This window comes from Colossoma macropomum, unplaced genomic scaffold, assembly GCF_904425465.1.
Source record: "Colossoma macropomum unplaced genomic scaffold, Colossoma_macropomum, whole genome shotgun sequence".
Taxonomy (NCBI): domain Eukaryota; kingdom Metazoa; phylum Chordata; class Actinopteri; order Characiformes; family Serrasalmidae; genus Colossoma; species Colossoma macropomum.
The window spans coordinates 987,649-1,012,319 of NW_023494894.1; the positions used below are offsets into that span (position 1 = coordinate 987,649).

The 24,671-nt window shown below is 39.3% G+C and overlaps 1 protein-coding gene across 1 annotated transcript in view; it reads left to right on the top strand.

Annotated features, from left to right (window-relative positions):
- The window catches only part of bmp6 (bone morphogenetic protein 6), a 54,196-nt gene extending 29,525 nt beyond the window's left edge, over positions 1-24,671 (top strand). The window contains exons 2-7 of the mRNA XM_036560693.1: positions 1,204-1,396; positions 9,972-10,120; positions 11,140-11,334; positions 21,755-21,831; positions 22,092-22,202; positions 23,144-24,671. Of these exons, the coding sequence (XP_036416586.1) occupies positions 1,204-1,396; positions 9,972-10,120; positions 11,140-11,334; positions 21,755-21,831; positions 22,092-22,202; positions 23,144-23,293 (875 nt within the window). The 3' untranslated portion in view covers positions 23,294-24,671. The remainder of the gene's footprint in view (positions 1-1,203; positions 1,397-9,971; positions 10,121-11,139; positions 11,335-21,754; positions 21,832-22,091; positions 22,203-23,143) is intronic.

The window sequence follows — 24,671 nt, forward strand, 5'->3', positions numbered from 1 at the left end:
GGGTCAGGTGCAGAGCCATCACTGTGCTGGTCCTACAGCTGGGACTGAGCAGTGCATCCTGTCTTCTTCATCCTCTTCCTCTTGCCCTTCTGGTTTTTGTTCTGGTGACAGGTTTTTGAGGTCCCGATGGATGATGTGTGGACTCTAGTTTACAGATGGGATGTCCAAGCCTAGTCAGTCAATTAGTACTGAGGAGGCAGGACAAGGACAAGCTGTCCTGAAAATGCCCCTCAGGATCTACTCTCTAAAGGGGCCCTGTTGAGTTTCTCCACAAACACTCGTTATTAATTGACAACGCATGTGTTGGGGCCCCTCTTGTTTGAGGGGATGGAGATCAGGGATGACACTCCCTGGAGAACTTTAACCTCTTTATGCTGCTACTGTAACTCATCAGTGAGAGGAAGGGGGTACACCTTGGGTAACTCCCCAAACCCCTTTGCTAATCTCCCCATCCGTCTGTTCCAAGTTTAATTTACTCCTCAGACCTTTTCTCCTAATCTCTCCTCCACCTCCCCCTTTCCCTGTGTAAGGAGGGAGGGCCGCCTAGGGTGGAAGTGTGGGCTCCTTACTTATATGTGGTGAGGAGGCATGGAAATCCAATCAGAACAGAGCAGTTCATCCCGGGCCCTTGTGCAAGGGTATCCGGCTGGACATTTACTTATGTGGCAGGAACGGCAGGCTGTGCACCAGGCTTGGGAAGCTGAGGGAGGGTTGGTGGTGGCATCTGAGGGGGAGCTGAACAGGAGATGACAAAGCTGTCGTCTGACTAAAAGGCGTACTGTGGTTTCCATTCCCCCTTTTTTCCTTGTCCTCTGCTAGTGTTTAACTGTGTGGAAACCCATCTGTCAGGATGGTCTTTGCTGTGGGAATTGCTTTAAACAAATAGGGAATTAGGGTCCCACCAGAAATACTGGATCATTATTGCAGAGCCGGCTCGCCTAGCATGTGGACTCTCTGTAAAGTGGTGCTATAGTATAAATGCATATGGTTGCATTCTCACATGAGGGTGAATGGTAATGGTAGCTAATTATGGGGTATGACTAACAGAGATTAGCATGTTTGTGAGATATATAACATACTATAGCATAAAAAAGAATAACATAACATAATAATAAATCTTCAAATATGAGGAATATATAAACTATGTTCATAAACTGTGGTCTTCATTTTTTTTTATGTGTCTTCATGTTTGTCTTTGGACAGTGGAGTATGACCGGGAGTTGTCTCCGCACAGAAGACACCATAAGGAGTTCAAGTTCAACTTGTCTCAGATCCCAGAGGGAGAGGCAGTTACAGCAGCAGAGTTCAGGATCTACAAGGAATGTGTGAGCAGTACTTTCCGCAATGAAACTTTTCTACTCAGTGTCTTCCAGGTGGTGGGCGAACACCCAGACAGGTGAGAAGGTGGGCTAATTGACCACAATATATATACAATGCTGTACATGCCACTGCATAAATGTTACTAAAGACATCCTAAAGCAGAAGTCTAAAAGATGTTTTCTGGTGGTACCTCCACTTTGCTTTTCTAAATGCTTCCACAGACTACACATCACCGTTACAGTTAGTTACAGTGAAAGAAGACTGATAATTAAAATACTCAATAGTTATTTTTATTTTGACTTTATTTTTGCTATACAAGCTCTTCTGTCTAATCAGAGATCTTGCAGTTTAGCAAATTTGATGTTCAGTGGTCTTAACAGCTAGTAACTAAAAGTGCAGTCAGTAGTCCTTGATGTCTTTTGGGGTTAATAGGAATTCCACTGATTGTTTAATCTTTAAGATGTAAGTAAAGTAAAAGGTGGTTTGATGTCAAATGGTTCACTGTAGAAAAACTTACCAACTTGGATTTCTTTACAGTGGTCGTGATAGGAACCAGGAGTTGCAATGTCTACAGTACAAATGTAGTGATTTTATTTGCTATCTAAACAGAGAACCTACACGTCTTCTGAGTTTTTATATTGTTGCTGTCAGGACAAATGCTTGTATCTCTGTCTTTGTGGTTCTGTGGAGCAGATTTTAAAACCCCCAACTGCCTTTTACATTTTATGAACAATTCATAATTGAAAAAAACTTGATGATGATATCTTGTAAAAAATCTGGTTACATTAACTTCTACTAAAACTTAAGAATAAATTTTCTTTAGTTACCATTTTGGAGATACGACTTTTGGTTCTGACAGTGACAATATGTAATGATTATTAACGTAAAAGAAAAGTTTTGTTTAGGCACTATTTTGCATGTATCTCTTTGCCATGAATACATTTTACCTCAAGACTATTGAAAAATAATGTCTCAGGCATCAGGCAGCATACGTGTAACTACTTCATGTAAGTAGTTCTATAAGGTAGCTTTAAGCATCATTAAATGCTACGAATATACGGGTTCCTGTCACCACCACTGTAAATATTTCTTTCTTGTTAGGTTTCTCCAGAATGGTACATCACATCTAACCACTCGGAATGACTTTGCTTGCATCGTAACGACTAAATTATGCAAACATTCTCAAAAATTGGTAGAATTCCCCATTACGCTATAGCAGAATTAGATATGCAGGATATGTCCTCAGTTCTGGAAATATTAACTGTGGATTGAGGTGGATGTTGTAAACATTTCTTTATGATAATATAAACCTGATGATAAATTAGCTGAAAGGTACAAACATTATAATGACATAACATCAGCCCCACACTGTGTGTGGTTAAATGCACTTCACTCACTAAGAAATTGGGGGCCCAGCTAAAATGGACTCATTCTTGCTTCTGATCCCATTTGGAATGGGACATGACTCAGCAACATAAACCGGCAAATACTTATATAAGCAAGTAAACAATTTCCATTAGCACACTGTGGTTTTGAAAATTGGCCTTACATGTTATAGATAACTTTGGAAGGTGTAAACATACTTTTAGGCCACAAGGGCTAAAAACTCATGTTTGTGACCTAGTGCACTGAGAATTCAGAGCAGAACTGGGACATAGACGAGAAGCCTCCATCTCAGTTTCTACCATGTACTTTGCGCAGGCTGAGCCATCACCGCAGTGGCAGACTGAAATAGTTCATTTGACGTCTAAAAAAAAACCAAGCCAAATACACGTCAGACGTTGACATTGTGGGCGGAAGGAGGGATGATCTCCGTGAATCACACCAGAAGCATGATTGGGTGTTGTGTCCAGTGTCAAAACAGCAACCAGTGAGGCTACAATGTGTGGTTAGTCACCCAGTCACATTTTACAGGAAAAGCCACTAGTCTGAATTAAAATGGAGTCCTAAACTTAGCAAAATGGACTTCTCTGTTCCCTTTTGTCACTTTTTCAGCACATTTTATTACAAAATAAAAAAGTGCTTTAAGCGTTCCAAGATTTTGTCGCTGTAATCATATCTAAGGCAAGGGAAGATTTTGACTAATTGCTCAATTGCCTTTTTATGGAGCAGTCTCTAATCTTTATCATAAGGTCCCTGTTTGGTAGATCTTCTGAGTTTAATAGTACATTTTACACTTTAAAACAAGCTACCACAAAGTGTTCTTTGAGCAATGCATTGAAGAACCACTTTTGAGTCCCTAAAAAGAACCATGTTTGAAAAAGAGATTTGTGAGTGGGAAGAATCTTTTATCAGTTATGTAAAGGTTCTATACTAAATTAAGTTTTTCCCAAAACCCTTACAGTACTATAAACTATATACTATAAAGAAAACCTTTTAAAAAATAGTAATAATTAAATATAAAAAGTAAAAAATAAATTCTATACACTTACACAACTCTTTAGAGAAATATTTACAGAAATGTTTCCCTAAAGAGCCATCCAATTAAAGTTTTTTTAAGGGAAAACCAAATGTGGTTCTACAATGGCACCACACAAATAACCCTTTTTGGCAGATGTTGGGATGTTAGTCCTTCATCAGTGGTAACAGGACGCTGCCCACAGGACGCTGTTGGCTGGATATTTTTGGTTGGTGGACTATTCTCAGTCCAGCACTGACATTGTTGTGTTTAAAAACTCCAGCAGCACTGCTGTGTCTGATGCACTCACCCCAGCGGAACACGCACTAACACACCACCACCAAATTAGTGTTACTGCAGTGCTGAGGATGATCCACCACCCAAATAGTACCTGCTCTGTGAGGGTCCATGGGTGTCCTGACCACTGAAAAACAAGGTAAAAGGGGGCTAACAAAGTATGCAGAGAAACAGATGGACTACAGTCTGTAATTGTAGAACTACAAAGTGTACCTACAGTGGTGTGAAAAAGTGTTTGCCCCCTTTCTGATTTCTTATTCTTTTGCATGTTTGTCACACTTAAATGTTTCAGATCACCAAACAAATTTAAATATTAGACAAAGATAACACAAGTAAACACAAAATGCAGTTTATAAATTAAGGTCTTTATTATTAAGGGAAAAAGATATCCAAACCTACAGGGCCCTGTGTGAAAAAGTGATTGCCCCCTCCATTAAAACATAAATTAATTGTGGTTTATCACATCTTTGGAAAGCTGAGTTCAGTTTCACCCAGGCCTAAATACTGCCACACCTGTTCTCAATCAAGAAATCACTTAAATAGGACCTGCCTGACAAAGTGAAGTAGACCAAAAGTTCCTCAAAAGCTAGATATCATGCTGCGATCCAAAGAAATTCAGGAACAAATGAGAAACAAAGTAATTCAGATCTATCAGCCTGGAAAAGGTTATAAAGCCATTTCTAAAGCTTTGGGACTCCAGCGACACACAGTGAGAGTCATTATCCACAAATGGCGAAAACATGGAACAGTGGTGAACCTTCCCAGGAGTGGCCAGCCGACCAAAATTACCCCAAGAGCGCAGCGACAACTCATCCAAGAGGTCACAAAAGACCCCACAACAACATCCAAAGAACTGCAGGCCTTACTTGCCTCAGTTAAGGTCAGTGTTCATGACTCCACCATAAGAAAGAGACTGGGCAAAAATGGCCTGCATGGCAGAGTTCCAAGACGAAAACCACTGCTGAGCAAAAAGAACATAAAGGCTCGTCTCAGTTTTGCCAGAAAACATCTTGATGATCCCCAAGACTTTTGGGAGAATACTCTGTGGACTGATGAGACAAAAGTTGAACTTTTTGGAAGGTGTATGTCCCATCTGGCATCTGGCGTAGAAGTAACACAGCATTTCAGAAAAGGACCATCATACCAGTAGTAAAATATGGTGGTGGTAGTGTGATGGTCTGGGGCTGTTTTGCTGCTTCAGGACCTGGAAGACTTGCTGTGGTAAATGGAACCATGAATTCTACCTGTCTACCAAAGAATCCTGAAGGAGAATGTCCGGCCATCTGTTCGTGACCTCAAGCTGAAAGGCACTTGGGTTCTGCAGCAGGACAATGATCCAAAACACACCAGCAAGTCCACCTCTGAATGGCTTAAGAAAAACAAAATTAAGACTTTGGAGTGGCCTAGTCAAAGTCCTGACCTGAATCTGATTAAGATGCTGTGGCACGACCTTACAAAGGCGGTTCAGGCTTGGAAACCCTCCAAAGTGGCTGAATTACAACAATTTTGCAAAGATGGGTGGGCCAAAATTCCTCCACAGCACTGTAAAAGACTCACTGCCAGTTATCACAAACGCTTCTTTGCAGTTGTTGCTGCTAAGGGTGGCCCAACCAGTTATTAGGTTTAGGGGGCAATCACTTTTTCACACAGGGCTCTGTAGGTTTGGATTTCTTTTTCCCTTAATAATAAAGATCTTTTTTTATAAACTGCATTTTGTGTTTACTTGTGTTATCTTTGTCTAATATTTAAATTTGTTTGGTGATCTGAAACATTTAAGTGTGACAAACATGCAAAAGAATAAGAAATCAGGAAGGGGGCAAACACTTTTTCACACCACTGTATATAGTAAGTGGAGCTGATAAAATGGACAATGAGCGCAGAAACAAGGAGGTGGTCATAATGTTATGCCTGATCGGTGTATATAAATGCATAAAACATTTACTTTAACACTAATCAGAGTTTGCTTTGTCATGTGTCTTCAGTAGGGCTTCTGCTTGTATTTTGTTGTGGCTTGAAAAATGCATTTGCTTATAAACAGTTTAATTGGCCTGATTTAATAACATAATTACTTTAATTATAGTACTTCTAATAAGCAGATTGGCTGGAGAAAGTGGCTGGCTATGATAAGCAGATGTGCTTGAGAAATGCTCTGATGTGTGAACATCTTTAATCAACAAGACCCAACCCGCTAGAGGAGGTGTTGATGAGGGAGTGTATGTGGCAGACTTTTTGGCTGTGTGTGCAGGCTGATTTTACCTACATCAGCAGCATGCTGAACTTCAGGAGAACGTGCACCCCTTTACCTCCAAATTTAGTCCTTGGCCTACAAAGGCAGTGGCATTGTAATTATTTTATAATAATATAATGGTAGCGTATTAAAATCAATGATTAAGTGTGAACAAATTCCTTATTGGAAGCCACAGTTGGGATTTGCAAACATACATTTGAAGAGAACAGAATGAAGTTTCTGTAAATGGTATATGGGGAAAATGCCATGCTTTAAAAAGTTGTTTTCACTAAGTATATTACATTAATGCTACAGAAGGCTACTGCTAATATTCCATGATATTTTCCTTTATATGTAATTTTTTTCCTATATATGTAAAAGTGAAATGTAATTGAAGTGCTTACCTGGATCAAAGAACCAAAGAATGTTCCTCAGAGACAAACATCTTCTTCATGTTATTCATTAAAATAAATGTAGGTTCATTTTTACATATATTGAAAATCAATGGGGAATCCTCAGCACCTTTAGGCTTTCAGAGAATATAAAATAAAAAAATACATATCTAATTTTTAGTTCTTTATTTTTAGTTCTTTATTTAGTAGAATGGTTATGCCTGTTTTGTAGTAACACTCTTATTTCATTGTTAAGTTTTGGTTGGAAACAAAAAAGTCTTGAAACGTCCAATGGAAAATTATGCAATCAGGATTTTTTTTGTCTTTGTGATATTTAGGTAGATACAGCCAAGTAGCTCTCCTATTGGTTAGGATTTCAGGAGCTGGACTGAAGGCCTAACGTTTCACACAACCACTAACAAAATTAGGAACTGACAGAGGGATCAATCAATCACGTTTTGATTTCCAATGGGCAGGACCAATTTTGTGAGAAAAAGCATCACTCTAGGATATCCTAGATATATCACTGACTGTGAATACGAGTGGCAGCCTAACCAATGCGTTGTAGTCAGTTGTTAGAAATGGAAAACAGCAGCGACAGCTCTGTGCCATACAAGGTACATACAAGGTAAAACATATGTTAATGTCTGTTACAGACTTCAAGTAAAACATGGAATGTCTTTTACAAACTTTAAATAACCGTGTTTAATCTAGAATAGACTTAATATTTATACTACTAGGATCCCGTAAAAGTGCTGGCAGAAATGAGCATTAATGTTAAGGTTTTGAGTTTTGAAATGTATGGCCTGAACTGAAGGCCTAGGTCAAATAGTCATAATTCACTACTGTTAAAAAGTAAGGCACAAAATAAGACTCTTACTCATCTCCTTCAGAGATCTTTCAGTACCTCATGAAAAATCCAGAGCATTACGGCTGCAGAATACTGGGATAGTATTCATTGCCAAACCACAGGAATATGCCCACCAAGCCATATACAAAAGCAATATTGTACAAATATCTGTTAAGACAAAATAGTACAACAACAGGGCCACAATTGTGCATTTTTAAACTAACCATGCACAATGATTTATGTAATAAAAACTCGTTACCTCAAACCTTATCACTAAAATTTAATTTAGAGTTTTACAGTAAGGCCTTCTAGATGCTGCTACCAGACACATACTTTGCCAAGTAACGGTGACTGACCAGTAGTGTGGACGATGTGAGTTAACACCAGCAGTTCATTCCAAGCGTAATGTGTGAACTCTGTATGAAGTGGACATTATATTGAGGCCTTTGGAGCAGTTCTAATTAGTGCACAGTAAAGACTGGTGGCTGAAGCATGACTGCAGGGGCATTCCCAGAACACCTGTGTGCCTGGGCTGCTTTGAAGTACCACAGTAAGGAGGAGGCTTTCTGCTGACCAGCATGGTGTGTCATTAGTGTAATGAGGATAGGCCTCTGTGTAATGCCCACTTTTAGGGCAGACACGTAAATTCAAGAGAAGATCTAAAAGGTGTGAAAAAGAATCAAAAGGTGTGAAATTCTGTAGATATGCAGAGATACAGATGAAGCTGTCAGGCAGGGGCAGAAATTGCACAATATGCACGCTGATGCATAGCTTACCATAACACAGCTTAAATAGGACAGTGGATTTAATAGTGACATGTTGTTGTCACATGTGCCCTTGCAACAGTCAGTCTGCAAATTTAGTTAGTTAACACTTTGGATGGTTCAAAGTGCAATCTTATCTTTAAATTACATTAAAATTGCTTTGTTGAAAGCAGCTTGAGTTTTTTTCTAACCCTAAAACTATCACTCAATAAACCTAATATTAACTTCAACACCAAAACCTAACTCTAACTATAATTCTAACCCTAACCCTGACAAATCAATCTGACTCTCGGCCGCCGGAGAGATTCTGTGGTCATCTGTTGCCTATTGTGGCAATGTGTCCCATTGTTGCAAGCCATGGTTGAAATAATGCTAATTTCTGTTAGCACACTTTTAAGACTTTCTGTGTTATGTAGGGGGCAAACTGATGGTGGTTTACTTTCACTTTTGCAACTAAAGTTTAGCTTAAGCACAGATATTTGAAGCTTGTTAAATTCAAATAACATTCCAATAACATATTCTTTACTATGTATTTTGCGGTTTTGCAAGAATTCAGATAATATTTTTGATTAAGCCTACTCTTAATTACTAGTGAAGCCTGTTACTCCATGGCTATCTGCCAAGCTGGCTAGCCACAACCTTTGCAAATCAATCAATCAATCAATCAATCAATCAGTCTGTCTGTCTGTCTGTCTGTCTGTCTGTCGGTCTGTCTGTCTGTCTGTCTGTCTGTCTGTCCAATAAAAACTACAATTCACTGTCACCTCCCGCTATGTAGAATTATTTTCAGCCATGAATGCACTCTTTCATAGCAACTGCTGCTAGCTTGGACAAACTTTACTGAACACTGCCAAAAATTCTATCCAACCTAATAAGAAATTATTGCACACAACTTCCATTTAAATTAGCATGTATTATTATGCATGTGTTTTTGTCCTGTTATCTCACCCTGCCTTACAATTACACCAAACTACACCACTCCCTGAACTTTCTAGAGAAATGAGTTTTTCAGTGAGGTTTTTCACCTCTCTATCTCTCTTTCTGTCACTGTCACAGAGTAGCTCAACTTTACTGAAGTAGGTTGAAGTGACAGTTCACGCCACAATGCGAAAATGCCAGTAAAGCTTTAAGATTAAATTCAGCCATGCTACAGTGGCTAGTGGTGTAGGCTATGACATTGACTTAGCTTGCTAGCAACAACAAACCTAGCACCAATGAACTTTCTGCTTAGCCTAGATTCTAGATATATCACAAAAATAGTTACATGACAAAAACTATATATGATCCATCTTACCGATGTAACTTTTTCACACACATGCAAAATAAATATAATTTGAAATGAATGACACTTTCTAAATTGGGTTATTTTGGCAAAAACTAAGGTGTGTGGTACAATTTCTCAGATTTTTGCCAACATTCCATATAACTTGCCCATCCTTGTAACAACATGGAGCATGGATAGGTCAGATGAGCTGTAATATGCTGTTTGTTAAGAATTTGAACATCTACACATAATCTACATTGAACAGTCCAAATACAGCTGGACTAAAATGTATTATCACAAGATACCACAAAGAAGAACAACATGGAGAGAAAGCATGAGAGAACAAATTGTACTGGGCTTTTCTTCCAAAGTGTCAAAACAAAGTGCTCAAACACCTAAATGATTGTCACTTGGGGTGTAGTTCACAGATCATAACCTGTAAGTGTTTTTTGACTGCAGAGATGCGGATCTGTTTCTGTTGGAGTCCCGCCACCTGTGGGCAGTGGAAGAAGGCTGGCTAGATTTTGACATCACAGCCACCAGCAACCTGTGGGTTATGAGTCCCCATCACAATCTGGGTCTACAGATCAGTGTGGAGACCAGCAGTGGTAAGAGACAGGACAGGAGCTGACCTGGGTTTAAGCTCTACTAGATTTTTGTAAAAATCATCAGCAGGCCAGATATGTTCAGTACAGGGGCTGTCCAAACCTAGGATGAAGAAAAACTGTGCTATGCCATGGTCATTCTCAATCCCGTTTTTTCTGGACCCTGTGCATTTTTCTGTATTCCTTGATGTAACATACCACATTCAGTTCATACACGATTTTTTCAATTATTTTTTCAGGACCTTCATTATCAAGCTGAATCACACACTAGTTTATGACAATACAAAGCAAACCCTGCAAAATATTTATAGACCAGTAGGCATGATAAAAAAAAAAAAACACACACACACACAAACACACTCATGATTTAAATTCTAGAGGTATTTTTGTTTTCTTACTATGCTATTTAAATTGTCTAACATAGTATATCTACCATATTTACAAATCTTTGATGACAAAAACTAAGCGAAAACATGAAAAATGATCCTTTTTGTAAAAGAAGACTGTACAATAGCTTTTTGTCTAATTAAAAAGTAATAATAAAATATCTTGGTAACACTTTACTGTAGGGTACTGGTCATAAGGCTTTATGACACCTACATAAGCTCATCATGACAACTGACATAACATAAATGTTTATAAATGCCTATTCCAATAGGCATAATTCGCTATAATGGTTACCTTTGCCAATTTTGATCAAAGTTAGCCCTGATGCCTATTGGAATAAGATATTATAAACATTTATGTAGAGTTATGTCAGTTGTCATGACAAGCTTATGTAGGAGTCATGTAGCCTTACAAAAAGCACCCTACAGTAAAGTGTTACCAATGTCTCTTTTTCTTACTGTTACAAACACAAATGCGATATCATCATTTAAAATCCACACTCTTAACCAAATTTCTCTGCATGTTTTAATATGATAAAAGTGAGAAATCCTGATAAAATGCTTATATTATTGCCATTGAAACACATGATCTCTAAGGATTAAATGTTATTTTTGACACTTTTTCCTTCTTCACAGGACAAAATATCAGCCCCAGAGAAGCAGGTTTAGTGGGCCGCGATGGAGCTCTGGAGCGGCAGCCCTTCATGGTGGCCTTCTTCAAGGTGAGCGAGGTCCATGTCCGCACGGCCCGTTCCACAGGAAAACGCCGGCAGCAGAGCCGTAACCGCTCCAATCATCCACAGGAGGCGCACAAGGGCCCCGGACACACAGGTTGGTCACCGTCACTACTATTGCCTAAACCTAAACCTAATCTCCAGACCACTTCCCCATTTTTAGCAATGAAATGACATGCTAAGCAGACTTATCTTGTCCATATAAGGCAATGAATTGTACAAGTAGCAATATGGTGGATCATCTAAAAGAAATTAAAAAGAGATTTGGTGTGTTTTAAATAAACATCCCACCACATTTATGACATGTCGCCATCCCAGACACTCATTATGATGACTGTTGGTTCTGAGTAGTTTTCCTCAGAATACCACAAAGGAAGTTGAGGGAAATTTGAAAGGGGGGAAGATATTATGCTTGGCTTTAAATAGCTACACTGTAAACTGTGCTGACTTAATTTTTCTTGGTTTATTTAATTTTTCTGTTAAATGTACTAATGCAAATCTTGTAACACTCATTATTTCATGTATAATGCCTTAGTTACTTAAATAACCCTAGTGAAGATCAAATAATTTGAGTCCTACAGAATCTTTTTTTCAAAAACATCCTCACCAGCGGTTTTGCTGGCTTGTGTTAATTATCTCTTATTTAGGATACACTTGACATGATGTTATTATTCTTACCACAATGGTGTTTTGTGTTTAAGTTGGTTGCTGCCCATGAACAGAATGGCATCAGAGTCCTCACATATGAGTGACTTGTATTGTTTGAGCCTGTTCATTATTGTGTGAGACAAGCTACTATCTATCTATCTATCTATCTATCTATCTATCTATCTATCTATCCATCTATCTATCTATCTATCTATCTATATACATATATATAACAACTTACAATTGACGTTCAGGAAAAAGACTGCCACATTAACTAACATGTTCTCCTTAATATCTCTGTAGTTTCTACTAGACAACAATGAGATCAGATGGAAAGACAAAGGAGACTTTTGCTTCAGTCTCCTCCTTGTCAGACATTTCCAAAAGAACCCAGTGATCTCATGTGTCTCCTCTTGAGTTTTAGGAAATGTCTTAATAAATTCTTATATTATGCTCACATTTGCCAAGATAATCACACTCATGTTTATCTGCAACTAAACTCATTTCTCCTGTATCTCATGTATCCTTTTGTGTTATGCTGTTTCTCCTAAGGAAGTCTCCTGAGCCACAAAAGAGCAAAATTTGAGCAATGATATTTTATTCTGAGAACACACATGACTCTACCTGTACCTGCTACTCATTTTTTTTCATGTCCCCAATTGTTTTTCATATGCTTCTTCGATTTGCTAATTCTTCTGACAATATTAATTTCTGCAAAAAAAGCTTTATACATAAATTTCATAGTGGGCATTTCGAGAGTATCCTTGGAACATCTGGAAATATTTATTTTTTGTGATAGTTCCTTCAGGTAGCCCAAAAACTTGATTGTTTTAGGGGGTGAAACCTGACACACAGTTTTGATAATAGCAGGATTACTCAATGAATTGTGTGCATGTTACACAATTGCCTCTCAGTACTGAGCTAGTTTGGACAGCTCTTGGTGAGAAAGAGGTTGAGGAGGTCTAAATCCAGAATCTCTGTTTCTCATTACATCACAGCTTTGAGGTGGTCTTTGTGTTTTGTGGGAGCTGGGCTTGGGAGAACCAGATGGCTTAGCACTAATACTCACTTGATCCAGTGCTAATTTAGCATTTGGGAGCAAACTGCATTGGGCCTGAAGGTTAAATCTGTAAACGTGCATTTTGCGACACGCGCTTGTGTGCTGTGCCAGCATTACAGTTCAAGGAAAGTTTCTACAGTTCTCAGCTAAGGGGGATAATTTATCATCATTTTTGATCATTTTTAATTTATGAACTGATTTGTAAAACAGTGAATCGGAGGAGAATAGGAGTAGAAGCCAGAGAAAAATCCAATTGCTCAAATGTTGCTCTTTGATGGCTCAGGAGACCTGGAGGGATAATCTGAGCATAATGTGAGACTTTCTTGAGATCTCTACTAAAACTTAAGAGAAAACAAGTGAGATTACTGGCCTCTTTTGCTGAGGAGAAATGTCTGAGCAAAAAGAAGCAAAGGTCTCCTTTGTCTTTCTATTTGATCCTCATGGTTGTCTAAGAGAAACTACAGAGATATTAAGGAGATCTCTTTATTGATTTAGCTTTCCTAAAGGAAACTTCTTTAGCTTAGTTTCTGTAGAAATGAGAAGTCAAGCTCATATGCTGAAGCAAGACCATGTACAATATATATATATATATTCATATTCAGATTGTAACCCACCCCTGTTTACATTTGTGGGTCGTTTGACTGCAAGTTATTCATGTCAGTCTTCTCAGCTCATACAGTAGTGGCAAAACTCGAAGCTTCTAAACTTTGCACGCTACACGTCATGGGTAATGAGGAAAATCTGCTTAATTTGTCCTGGAGGATTTGACTTTATATAACCCAAAATCAGTCTTACTCGCCTGCTCCACTTGGGATGACTAGAACGTAAATATTTAGATTCAGAGCAGGAAGTTGTGAGGCCCGTGTGATAGCAGTCCCTCTGTGACTCTTGTTTAGCTTGCATATGGTTCCAATACCACATCACACTTCTCAAAGCATACAGTGACAGCCTGTGTGTTGTGCGTCTTCCCCATATTAAGACACACAAGACAACAAAAGGCTTTTGTTTCATTTCTTGTATCTGGAATGCTAAAGGCCTGACTGCTCTTTTAGAATCATTGCTGAATGCTTTTCTCTGGGGATCTGTTCCCAGATCATCCCAGAACAGAGGGATTATTTAGCCTACAGTTCAAGCTTTGACTGTCTTTCACAACTTTGTATATCTGCAAAGAACAAAAAAGCGCCAAACACGTTTAAGGATAATTGCTGGTTTGCGTTGCAGCGGGAGCTGGGCTGGCCCTCCGCTCCAGAGAAGTTAACGACCATCTAGCTTTGCTCAGAGAGGCGTTCCTGAGCTAGACCTGTAATTACCTCAGGACCGTCATTAGCCACTGTGCTAAAGCGTCTGACAGAGCTAACAGTATCGCTTAAAAAATTATAATAACACGCCACCGTCCAGCTGCAAGGTTTCATCTGGGCCACCCTCCCGGCCCTTGGCCCCCACAGCCCCCTGCCCCCCCCCGGCCTTCCTTTTGTTTACCGTCAGCATAATTAGACATCAACGTGCTCCGGAGAGAGGGGCTTAATAACAGCAGTGATGAAAGACAGGAAGAAAGATAAACTTCACATGGACACAGACGACAGTAACATTCTCTTTCAAGTCTTCATGGGAGCTGAGAGAGAGAGAGAGAGAGAAAGAGAGAGAGGGCTTTAGGGCTTCTGTTCCTTCTCTTTAGATGTTCCTGCGAAGCCAGTGCGTGTCACTCGTCTCATTCGTGTGTCTGACGTGATGTCTGCCCTGTGGTTGAGAATGAGACTGCGTAATCGCAGGTCAACCTTTTTCTCGTAAACGGCCAGTAAACTGCTTGAATAACTTGACCCTTAAAGTAATAATCCAATCAAATTTCTGTGTTATGCATCTTTAGTGCACAGTCACATACCATTGGTGATTATTTTAATGTACGTGGAAAAGAATAGAAGACCTGTTGACTCAAAATTTATTTATAAGAGAAGTTAATGGGCAGGTGCAGAAGCAGTCAGTTTCGAGTTAATGGGTTTTCTGTTCTTTAACTAACTACAGAGAAATGTGTCAAAAATTACTGTCACTCGTAATCGACTGCATCCTACAGATGCAGCAGACAGAGATTGGGGTGAAAATGCCAGATAGTTTTTTTTAGCATGTGTAATACAACACATTTTGTTTTATTAGGCCATTTGTTTTCTCTGGTTTATATTAGTGTTTATTTGGGTTTTACAGCCTCTATAAGATTTTTGTATTCTCTTTCAGGAAAGTGATTTATAGTCACTTTCGCCTAAGATTTTAGCGAGTAATAAAGATAAGTGTTTCTTATCAGTGAGATAGAAAGGTCAGTGGAGCCTTAGCATACTGGGATCAGTACGCCTGCTTTCTCAGGCTGGGGGTGAGGTGGGGAGAGGTACAGGCAGAGTATACAGGGGCCTACAGGGGGCCCAGTGGGCCCAACTCTCAGCAGTAGATGTGTGGCATTAAATTTTTATAGGCAAGAATGGGATAGGTGCTTTATGAGGTACCACAAATCCGGCCTTTACACTCAATGAAACAGCACCCTAAATATCTGCTTTATTTCTCCTAAAGAGCTCCCTGACTGTAAATATTGGCAGCAGTAAAAAGTAAAGAGGTAGTTAAACAAAATGTGTGTGTATGTGTGTTATTATATGTTTCTCCCCATGGTCAGTCATTTCATCTGAGGCCCGATTCTCTCATGTACACGGAATTTAAATCACGTATAAGCCTGCGGTTTTAGACTACACATTCCCACAGTGTGTATACGTAACATTTTTCCATTATAAGGCTTTGGATAAGTGTTTATTCATGTAGGTATATGTGATTATTTAGGTGGCGTGGTAGTCTCAACCTGTGGTTTGAATGGAGGTAGATGACCTAAGATGGTGGATGGGGAGGTTGGTGTGAAATAGGGCAAGTGCAAAGGATCAGAGGGGGAAGGGGGACCCCCAGGGGCATGCTGGGCAGGCCTTAGGGGCCGTTCCTACTGGCAGATTTATCTCAGTAAATGTTTACCCTTGGCAGGCTGGATAGAGAGAGAGGAATACAAAAGGCGGTCTCAAGGCCTGAGGCACAAGACTAAAATGTTGGTTCATAGGCTTGGAAATTTCACCACTGTGCTTACAGTTTGAGCCCTTCACTCGGTCAAGAGATGGGCAGAGTAGTAGCCTAATCAAGAAAAAGTCTTCTGTTATGAAATAATGACTGAGCAGATGTAAAAGTATCCTAACAAAAACAACTTCAGTAAGAGGACAAAAAGAATCAGTTTAAAAACTACCTATGTAGAATCTCACTGGAGCTTCTTAGCCCAAGTTTGTAAGGTAGTATTCTGCTCTTTTTGGAATCTTTTTGGTGGAAACCAGGGTTTGTTAACCCTGCCCCTGGCAACCCACAGCATTGCAGTTTCAACTATTCCTTGACTCAACACACCTGTTCCAGCTCATCAACTGATGGAACCCTTCATTAGCTGGATCCGGTGTGTTTGGGGCAGGGAATAGTTGAAAATGCTTGTAGTGCTGTGGGTTGCCAGGACCAGGATTCAGAATCAGAATCTAGAATAAAATATTAAAGCTTAGACAATTCCCTGGAGTTTCTAGCTATTATGGTATTTTAGTCAGTTTTTAGGTGGTTGCGAGGTTGTTTCTATGGTACCGTTAAGGTATCCAAGGTTGTTGCTAGTGTGTTGCTTGGTGGTTGCTAGAATGTTACTAGGTGGTTGCTATAGTGTTTCAGACGGTTGCTAGGGGGCTGCTAGGTGGTTGCTATGGTATCCTAGGTGGTTGCTAGGCATTTGCTTTGATGTTCCAGGTGGTTGCTAGGGTGTTGCCAGATGGCTGCTATGGTATCTCTTGTGCTTGCCAAGGGGTTGTTTGGTGGCTGCTATGGTGTACCAGGTGGTTGCCATAGTGTTGCTAGGTGATTGTTTTATATACCACCTAGGATGTGATTTTGTTGCTAAGCAGTTAAAATGGTTGCTAGGATGCTGACAGGCAGTTGTGGGGCATTCCAGGTGGTATCTGTGCTATCCCAGGTGGTTGCTAGGCTGTTGCTAGTGTACTTTTATCATGGAGACATAAGAGGGGTATATAAAACATTTGCCCACAAACTTCTACTATTCCTATGGGTTAAAATCTGAATTTAAACAGTTGCTATATAGAAACTGTACATCCAGTCCAAAAGCTGTATAGAAGTCCACAAGTCCGAGTTCAGTGCTGACATCTTCAAAATTGTGGGACGAGTTAGAAGAAATTCTAACTCATCCCACAGAGAAGAATGTAAATCAAATAACAATAGTGTTGCAATGCTCAGTTACTAATAAGATTTATCAGCATCCAAACCACAGTTTTTATGACCGAACATGTTGAAAACAGATCTCATATTCCTGAAATATAAAAAGAAACAAGAACATACCAGTGGTCAAGGGCGTGCCTAGACTTTGCAAACACCTGGGGCTCAGCCTTAGATGAGATGTTCTCGTATAAATTATGTAAATGTTCATGAAATCAGAACAAGAATAAAATCAGATCTTACTGTGAGGGGCCATGCTCTATTCATGCCATTATACTGAAACTTTAACTATACATAACCTACTGTTGCATATGTAAAGTCTGTTTAATATGATATTACTATTATTAGTTTCATACCTAATAAATAGATACAATTATTGTAATCGTTATAATTGTAATTATAATTGTTTCCTGCATCTCCACTCTTTTAATAATCATTCAGCTGGCTGGACAAATTGTCTAATTTACCTTTACTCTGGGCTTGAAGTGGGAACAGAGCCTGCAAATGAAGTTGCTGACCTCTACAACCCTTAAACCAATATAGTTATTAGTAGGGCTGTCATCATGAAATTTTAACTTTTCTGAGCATATCGTGGATATCGTCAGTCCATAAAGAACTAACTACATGTTTAAATAAAAAGTGAGCATAATTACTCCTGGTTAACTGGATTTAGTTTGCATTAGCTAGCACTGATTGTACTGTTGAATTAGTACTGCGCAGTAACACAGAATTATGTGTAGGGTCAAGCAAAGCTCTTCTTCACAAGAGTGAAAATGTAGGCAAAAACACTAATTCTGCTAGCATTCATGTTAAAAATGTCAAAATTAGCTACCTGGCTAACAAATAAACATTATTCCGTGTTACCCTCTGAACATGTTTGAGCACCAAGTAAGATCTTCTTTGTCTTTGTTTTCATAACCCCCAATGATGTGTCTCAATAAACACTCCCAATTTACATATTGTTTGTTGCAGCATAAAATGACTGAAATCTAACGGCTGTGGAAAATGATTGCAGTGAACTTAAAATTGTTATCGTCTCAAATAATTGTGATTGGGTATATATATAACTGTGTTCAATAGATAACAGCTATATGTAGTGATAAACTGTATATACTAAACACTAGATTACATTATTTACACAACCTTTTTTAAGTGTGTCTTTCTAAACACAACAGCAACTTAATGTTAGCAGTAAAAGTGAACAAAGTAATAAAAATTAAAGGGCTTGAAGACTGACCTAGCTATAGGTAGAAGAATGTTTCGCTTCATGGTATGGAGACAAATTAATGTCAGATTTTCTGTCACCTTCGTTCTTTGATCTGTACAGTTACACCTTGCAATGTTAACAATACACATTTTATTTTTGCTATGTCAGACTCGCAAGTAAACTCCTACTTGAAAGATAAAAAAACAGAAATGAAGGGCTGGAGGAGCAGACTAGATCAAAACTAGATTAAAATCAGGTTTGGGACAGGGCAATTTAAAAATGTTTCACAGTCTAGTGAAAATGTAATGTGTAATGTTTCTGCATGAAATTCTTATAATTTGCCATTTAAAAAAAGCCCAATGGCAAATAAAAGAAAAAAATGGCTTGCTATAGCCCAATATCCAGGGCCTAGACATGCCCATGCCAGCGGTGCAATTTCCTACCAATCCTTAGAACCACCATCACTTGAACATGAGCGGTGCAGTGGGCAGGCACCTACACTGTTCTCCACTGTGGAAGGTGGAGTTTGCCAGGACTTGTTGCTTGTTGTTGAAATTCAGGCTTGCGGAAGATTTAAGCTGGGAGTGGCTATCCCTGCTTCTGGAGAGCTTCCCTACCGCAGAGATAAGCTGTAACCCTAATCTCAAACACTTTACATTAGTATGCAGATGCTTTTGAAAACCCTGACTAGCAGGATCAGGTTTGGTAAATCAAGAATGCAAACTAGAGCTTGTAGAGATGTATCCTGCTCTAACACACTAATAAACCAGGTAATTAACTGATGAGTTAAATACACAATATAGCCAAAAGTATGTGGACACCCCTTCTAATTATTGGGTTCGGTTGTTTCAGCAACACACACTGCTAACAGGTGTACAAAATTAAGCACATATGCAATCTCCATAGATTAACACTGGCGGAAGAATAGGTTGTACTGAAGACCTTACAGCTTTTGTGCAAGAGTATTTTTTAGCATGTAGTTTGTTTGTCATCATTTCCAGCACTGAGGTTTTACGAGTTTCCCATCACACCGCTGACTGATCATTTGTAATGCCAGGCCACATGGGTGGAGGTGGTGACTGAGTTCTCCCTGTTCATGTCCTGCTTTTACACGCTCTCTCTCTTAGGCCTCCAACCAGCCTGCTTGGCACTGCACAGCTGCAGCAGGCATAAGTACACTGTGCTGTTGCTGTGGTCAGCTCCACATATTGTAAGGCCAGAATGCTTTTTTCTAGGCGGGGACATAAAATAACAGGAAGTGATCGCATCTGGTCAAAGCTGATATCATATGTAGTGCCCTCTCATTCTCTCTCTCACTGTTCCTTTCTCTTTCACACCCTTTCTTTTCTTCATGAGCTGTTTTATTTCTCTCTTTCTATATCAAATTCATAATTAAAAAAAAAACAAATAGAATCTCTGTCTGGAAAGCTAAGTTTCAAGGAGATGGAAAAATGTTCCATGCATTCTGTCCTAAAACTAGCATTTAATATTATATTTGTTGTGTTATTGCAGTATTCTGTAGAACAACATGATATGCCTACAACACACACCATGTGTTGAGCAAATATATCAATTTTAACATAAAACCTTTGGGAATCTCTGCAGTGCTCTCCCAGTCCTGACTGCGAGTCTAGCCATTGAGCTAATAAATACAACCAAGCTAGTGTTAGTGTAACTCATCGATTCTACCTTGGTTATCTATTCTATCTTTATTCAGCTCAAAATGGATGCCAGAGATAAGTTTTTTACCTATTGAGACAAAGAAAATAGGCCAAACTAAGGAAAGAAATCTAGATTGCCAGGTAGATTTTAGCTTGTGTTCCTCTTTACCTGATGATTTCTATTATTCAAGGAATCGTTTCTCGTTATTGTAGTGATGATGTGAACAGTTACCACAATTATACAGTTGCATATCAACCAACATCAAATCAACCAACCAACATACAAAACTAAATACAGAAACAGATTTTAGCTAGCAGAAGGCTTTGTTTACCTGTTCTGTGTTTAATATTCACTGTAACCGGACTAAATTCTGTCGTAGGCTGACCTGAGCAGATAACACGCTACTCCAATCATATCCAGAGACAGGAACAAGAGTTCAAATAGCCAAGTTTCAATGTAAAACCCACCATCTAATGAAATCAGAAAAAATCCCATCAGCATTGTGCTACTGAATAAACAGACTACTTATAGTGCACATTCAGAGACGCAAAAAGTGGGGGTGCTGAGGGGGTTTTCAGGACGGCAACTGTTAATAATAATAAAAATTATAAAATGCTCTGGACTTTATGTTCTGGAGTAATTTGAGGGTAGTAAAGACCCCTCTCATTGTGGAGATCTGCGCAAGTGCAGTAGCAGAAACAACCTGAAAAATCACTTTTTTATGCATTATTTGCCATTCAAAGAGAGAGGAGCCTCGTCTTGTATGGCTGGAAATAACTGCCCAGCAGCATTGCAAAGATGGCCGCTGAGTGAACAGGCTTTCCCAAAAGGACTTTGGTGTCACTCAAATACATGCACATACACTGCTTAAAGGTTGAGGTTGCGTAAAGCTGAGGGTAAGCCGAGGGTAACTGCTGCGCTAATGAACAAACCCAGTATAGGAGGCTTTGATCACACAACGAAGTGTTACTGACTCCATGGAGTTCGGACACAAAGTCAGTGGTCACTTTAAATATTCTGCCTTGGAAACTTCCCACCAGGAATTCACTGCGATTTTAGCCGATTAAAACTCATGCCTGTGCCTGTTTTGAGTGGCACGTGTCGTTTCTATGTGGCAGGTGCCACTAATCGAGCAGCAAGTGCCACTCGTTACCAGTTACTGATGACACTTTGTGCTGCCAGGTGACAATCAGAGACTGAACCCTTGCTGGGCAGGGGAAGCAAGACTCCTAGAAATGTTCAAGTCACCGTTCCATTTCCTGGTGAAAAAGAGTTAAAGGCCATGACATTCTGAGAGATCATTCCTCAACATTCTAGTGTTGGCAGTCAGCTTTATACTGCTTAAAATCAAGAAGCAAAATGAACCTGTGTGAATAAGGGGGAACATACTAGAATATTCTAGTATTGTAGAGACTCCCAACAATGGTATGGCACACCAACCCAACATTTGAGTTTGTGGGTGTTTGTTGAAAACATTAATTTTGTTAATTCTGATTAATATACTCAGGGCGTAAGATATGTGAATGAAAGAAATATGTTATAAATTTATGGAACTGAATTGCATCCAGCTCTGGAACTTAAGACAGGTTCTCCAGCTGTGGCTGAGGGAATGTAACACCTGGTGCAGGAGTTAATAAATGACTTCACACCTCTCTATTCTCTCGCTAACAGATTATAACAGCAGTGATCAGAAGACGGCATGCAGAAAGCATGAGCTTTATGTTAGCTTCAGAGAGCTGGGCTGGCAGGTGAGAACATATGAACACATGTTCACACGGTCCTTTTGGTGTGAGCACACATGATCTATACTCACGCACATGACTAACCTGAACGCATGCAGTAGCACAAACAGTTTTCCCAGAGCCAAGTTTGCATAGCCTGACCTTTCAGAAAACAGCAACAAACTACCAATGACATAATTCACTCTAGGTCTGAAGTTCTCATTTAGACCAGTTTTATATTGAACTGGACTTTACATTTTACTGTACTTGTCTTTGTCTGTTGCCAGGACTGGATCATTGCACCTGAAGGCTATGCAGCCAACTACTGTGATGGTGAATGCTCGTTCCCACTGAATGCTCACATGAATGCTACCAATCATGCTATTGTACAGACACTGGTGAGCTTTGAAAAAGTATTACCTTGAAAACAGATACTAAACAACTAACCTCATAGCCCAGTTACTTTATAGACATTCATGTTACTGAAGCCAAGAGAAGAGCCTTTAGAATTGCTTGAAGAAGTTATTATAAGCCTAATAGGCTATAAGCAACCATGTCACTGCTAAATTCATACTCTTTTGCTTTATACATTTCAGCGCATTCAAAATATTTGTAGACATTTTTCACAAAAACTGCTACTTTTATCACTTATTTTATACTTTCTTCTCTTTACTCTGCATAGTGGGCCATAGATTCTTGCTCTGCATGGCAGGGTGTATTTTAGAAATGGAGTACAGGGATATATGTCTTCATAGACTTGATCCTCTTTAGAGGCTTAAATACTTCATAGGGTAATTTAGGAGTGTTTCCAGTTTATGAGGTTCACCTACCTCATATACCATGTGCATCATTCTCATTACAGCAATGATACCAATATAACTGTGTGACCAAAATAATTAACTGGCAACTACATGAAAATGTAGGATGCTAGAAAATAGGTTAATAAATACGATTAAACAGTGGTCACCAGCCTTGTCCTGGTGATCTACTTTCTTGCAGAGTCTAGTTCCAACTACAATCTGCCGCACCAGCTGATTAACTTCTTCGGAAGTTCTTGATTTGCATTAGTGTTAAGTAATGAGGAAAAGCGGCATGCAAATGCAGGTTGGAATTAAACTGCTGGAAAGTAGATATCCAGGAGGTGGGTTGGTGAGCACTGCTATAAAGTAAATAGCTCTGTCCAAAACCACATTCTGCTGTACTACATACTACACTAATGAGCAGACTTCTATTGATGGTTGTATTTTCGACGTACTATTTGATATGGTAGTATGCGGTTTTGAACGCAGCCAATGTATGTTCAAACTGTCAGTTGAGCTCGTGTTCCTTTTGCCCACAGGTCCACCTGATGAATCCTGAAAACGTCCCAAAGCCATGTTGTGCCCCCACCAAGTTGCACGCCATCTCCGTGCTCTACTTTGATGACAATTCCAACGTCATTCTGAAGAAATACAAAAACATGGTGGTACGCGCTTGTGGCTGCCACTGACTCTGAGGACGTCATGCTAGCTTATCCCCCACACCGCCCAGCGGCTGCAGCTCAGTGTGTGTGTGTGAGAGAGAGAAAGAGAGAGAGGTAACAACAGGATATGTTCCGTTTGTGAACAAAAAAAATGAGAAAAAATATATAAGGTGTGAATGTTTGAATGATGGTATGTATTAAGCATAGACTGAGTGTGTGTGTTTGTGTGTATGTGTGTGTGCGCGCATGCATGTCCCTCTCCTTGCCCTGGCTGTACTGGATGTGGGATTATAAAGGACTGTGTGAGGAATGTGCTGCTTTCCCCCCCTCTTTCCTGTTCACACACAGTCAGTTCTCATGTACCAGTTCCTAATCCTGCTAAGTCCAGAAAATATGTACAGTGATATCTGAATACAGAGCCGGTGCCTAGAACAGTGAACTGTCACTGAAACATATTAGCCAAAATTCATTCTATATTTTATAAAAGTATTTATTCTGTATTTGACTAACCAAAGCTTGATTTTAACATCTGAGACTGTCAAAACCTAATCATGTCCTGATACAGCCACATATTAGATAGATATATTTTTATTTTTCCTGTTTTGTATGTTTTATACAGTTGCTCACCCATCCAAAAAATACAACAGCTGAACTTGGTTGAACTCTTTTTAGGTCTTAATAAAACGACTTATTTTTATTCTCTCAATATTTGCTCTACACTACCCATGGTTTGCTGTAGCCAGCCAGAGAAAGTGGTCACAGTTATCAAACGAACCAAAACAACAGAAATATTATTCTCAAGCTCTGAGGACAGAACCGTTCTATTCTTTGCTAGCCTCATTCGCAGTACCACAAATCTATCATTTTTCATGCAACACCTGCCTTTGGCCAGCTTACAGCTAAAACACGCCACAAATGTAGCGAGGAGTTACAGTTAATTTCATCTCTTTAGCAGAGCTGCTTCCAAAAGCCCTTTTTTCAGAGTCCGTTTCCTCAAATGAGCCCTTGGTTTTCCAGCCATCTTGTGTCAATATTTACTATTTGTGACTTCTGGTTGTCAGGTGTTTCATATGACTGCAAGCACTGTTCAACGGTACAAGCATAATCTCCTCTAACACGTTGCAGATAGATTTGTTTTTTGCAACCAGCCACACAGTCATATACCTCTAGTAAACTGCTGTTTACATATTTTCTCATGTCTAGATGTCTATGTAAATACTTGTATATTTTCTAGGTTATTTATTGCACCTCTTCAGAAACATCTCTCAAATTTAAATGACAGTAAAGTAACAATTGCAACAGCTACGTTTGGAAAAAAGCAAACATTTTATTATGAAATTTGTATTACAACTTTCAGTGTTTTCTTTTTGTACAAAAATCCATGGGCAGTGTGTAGCCCACAAAA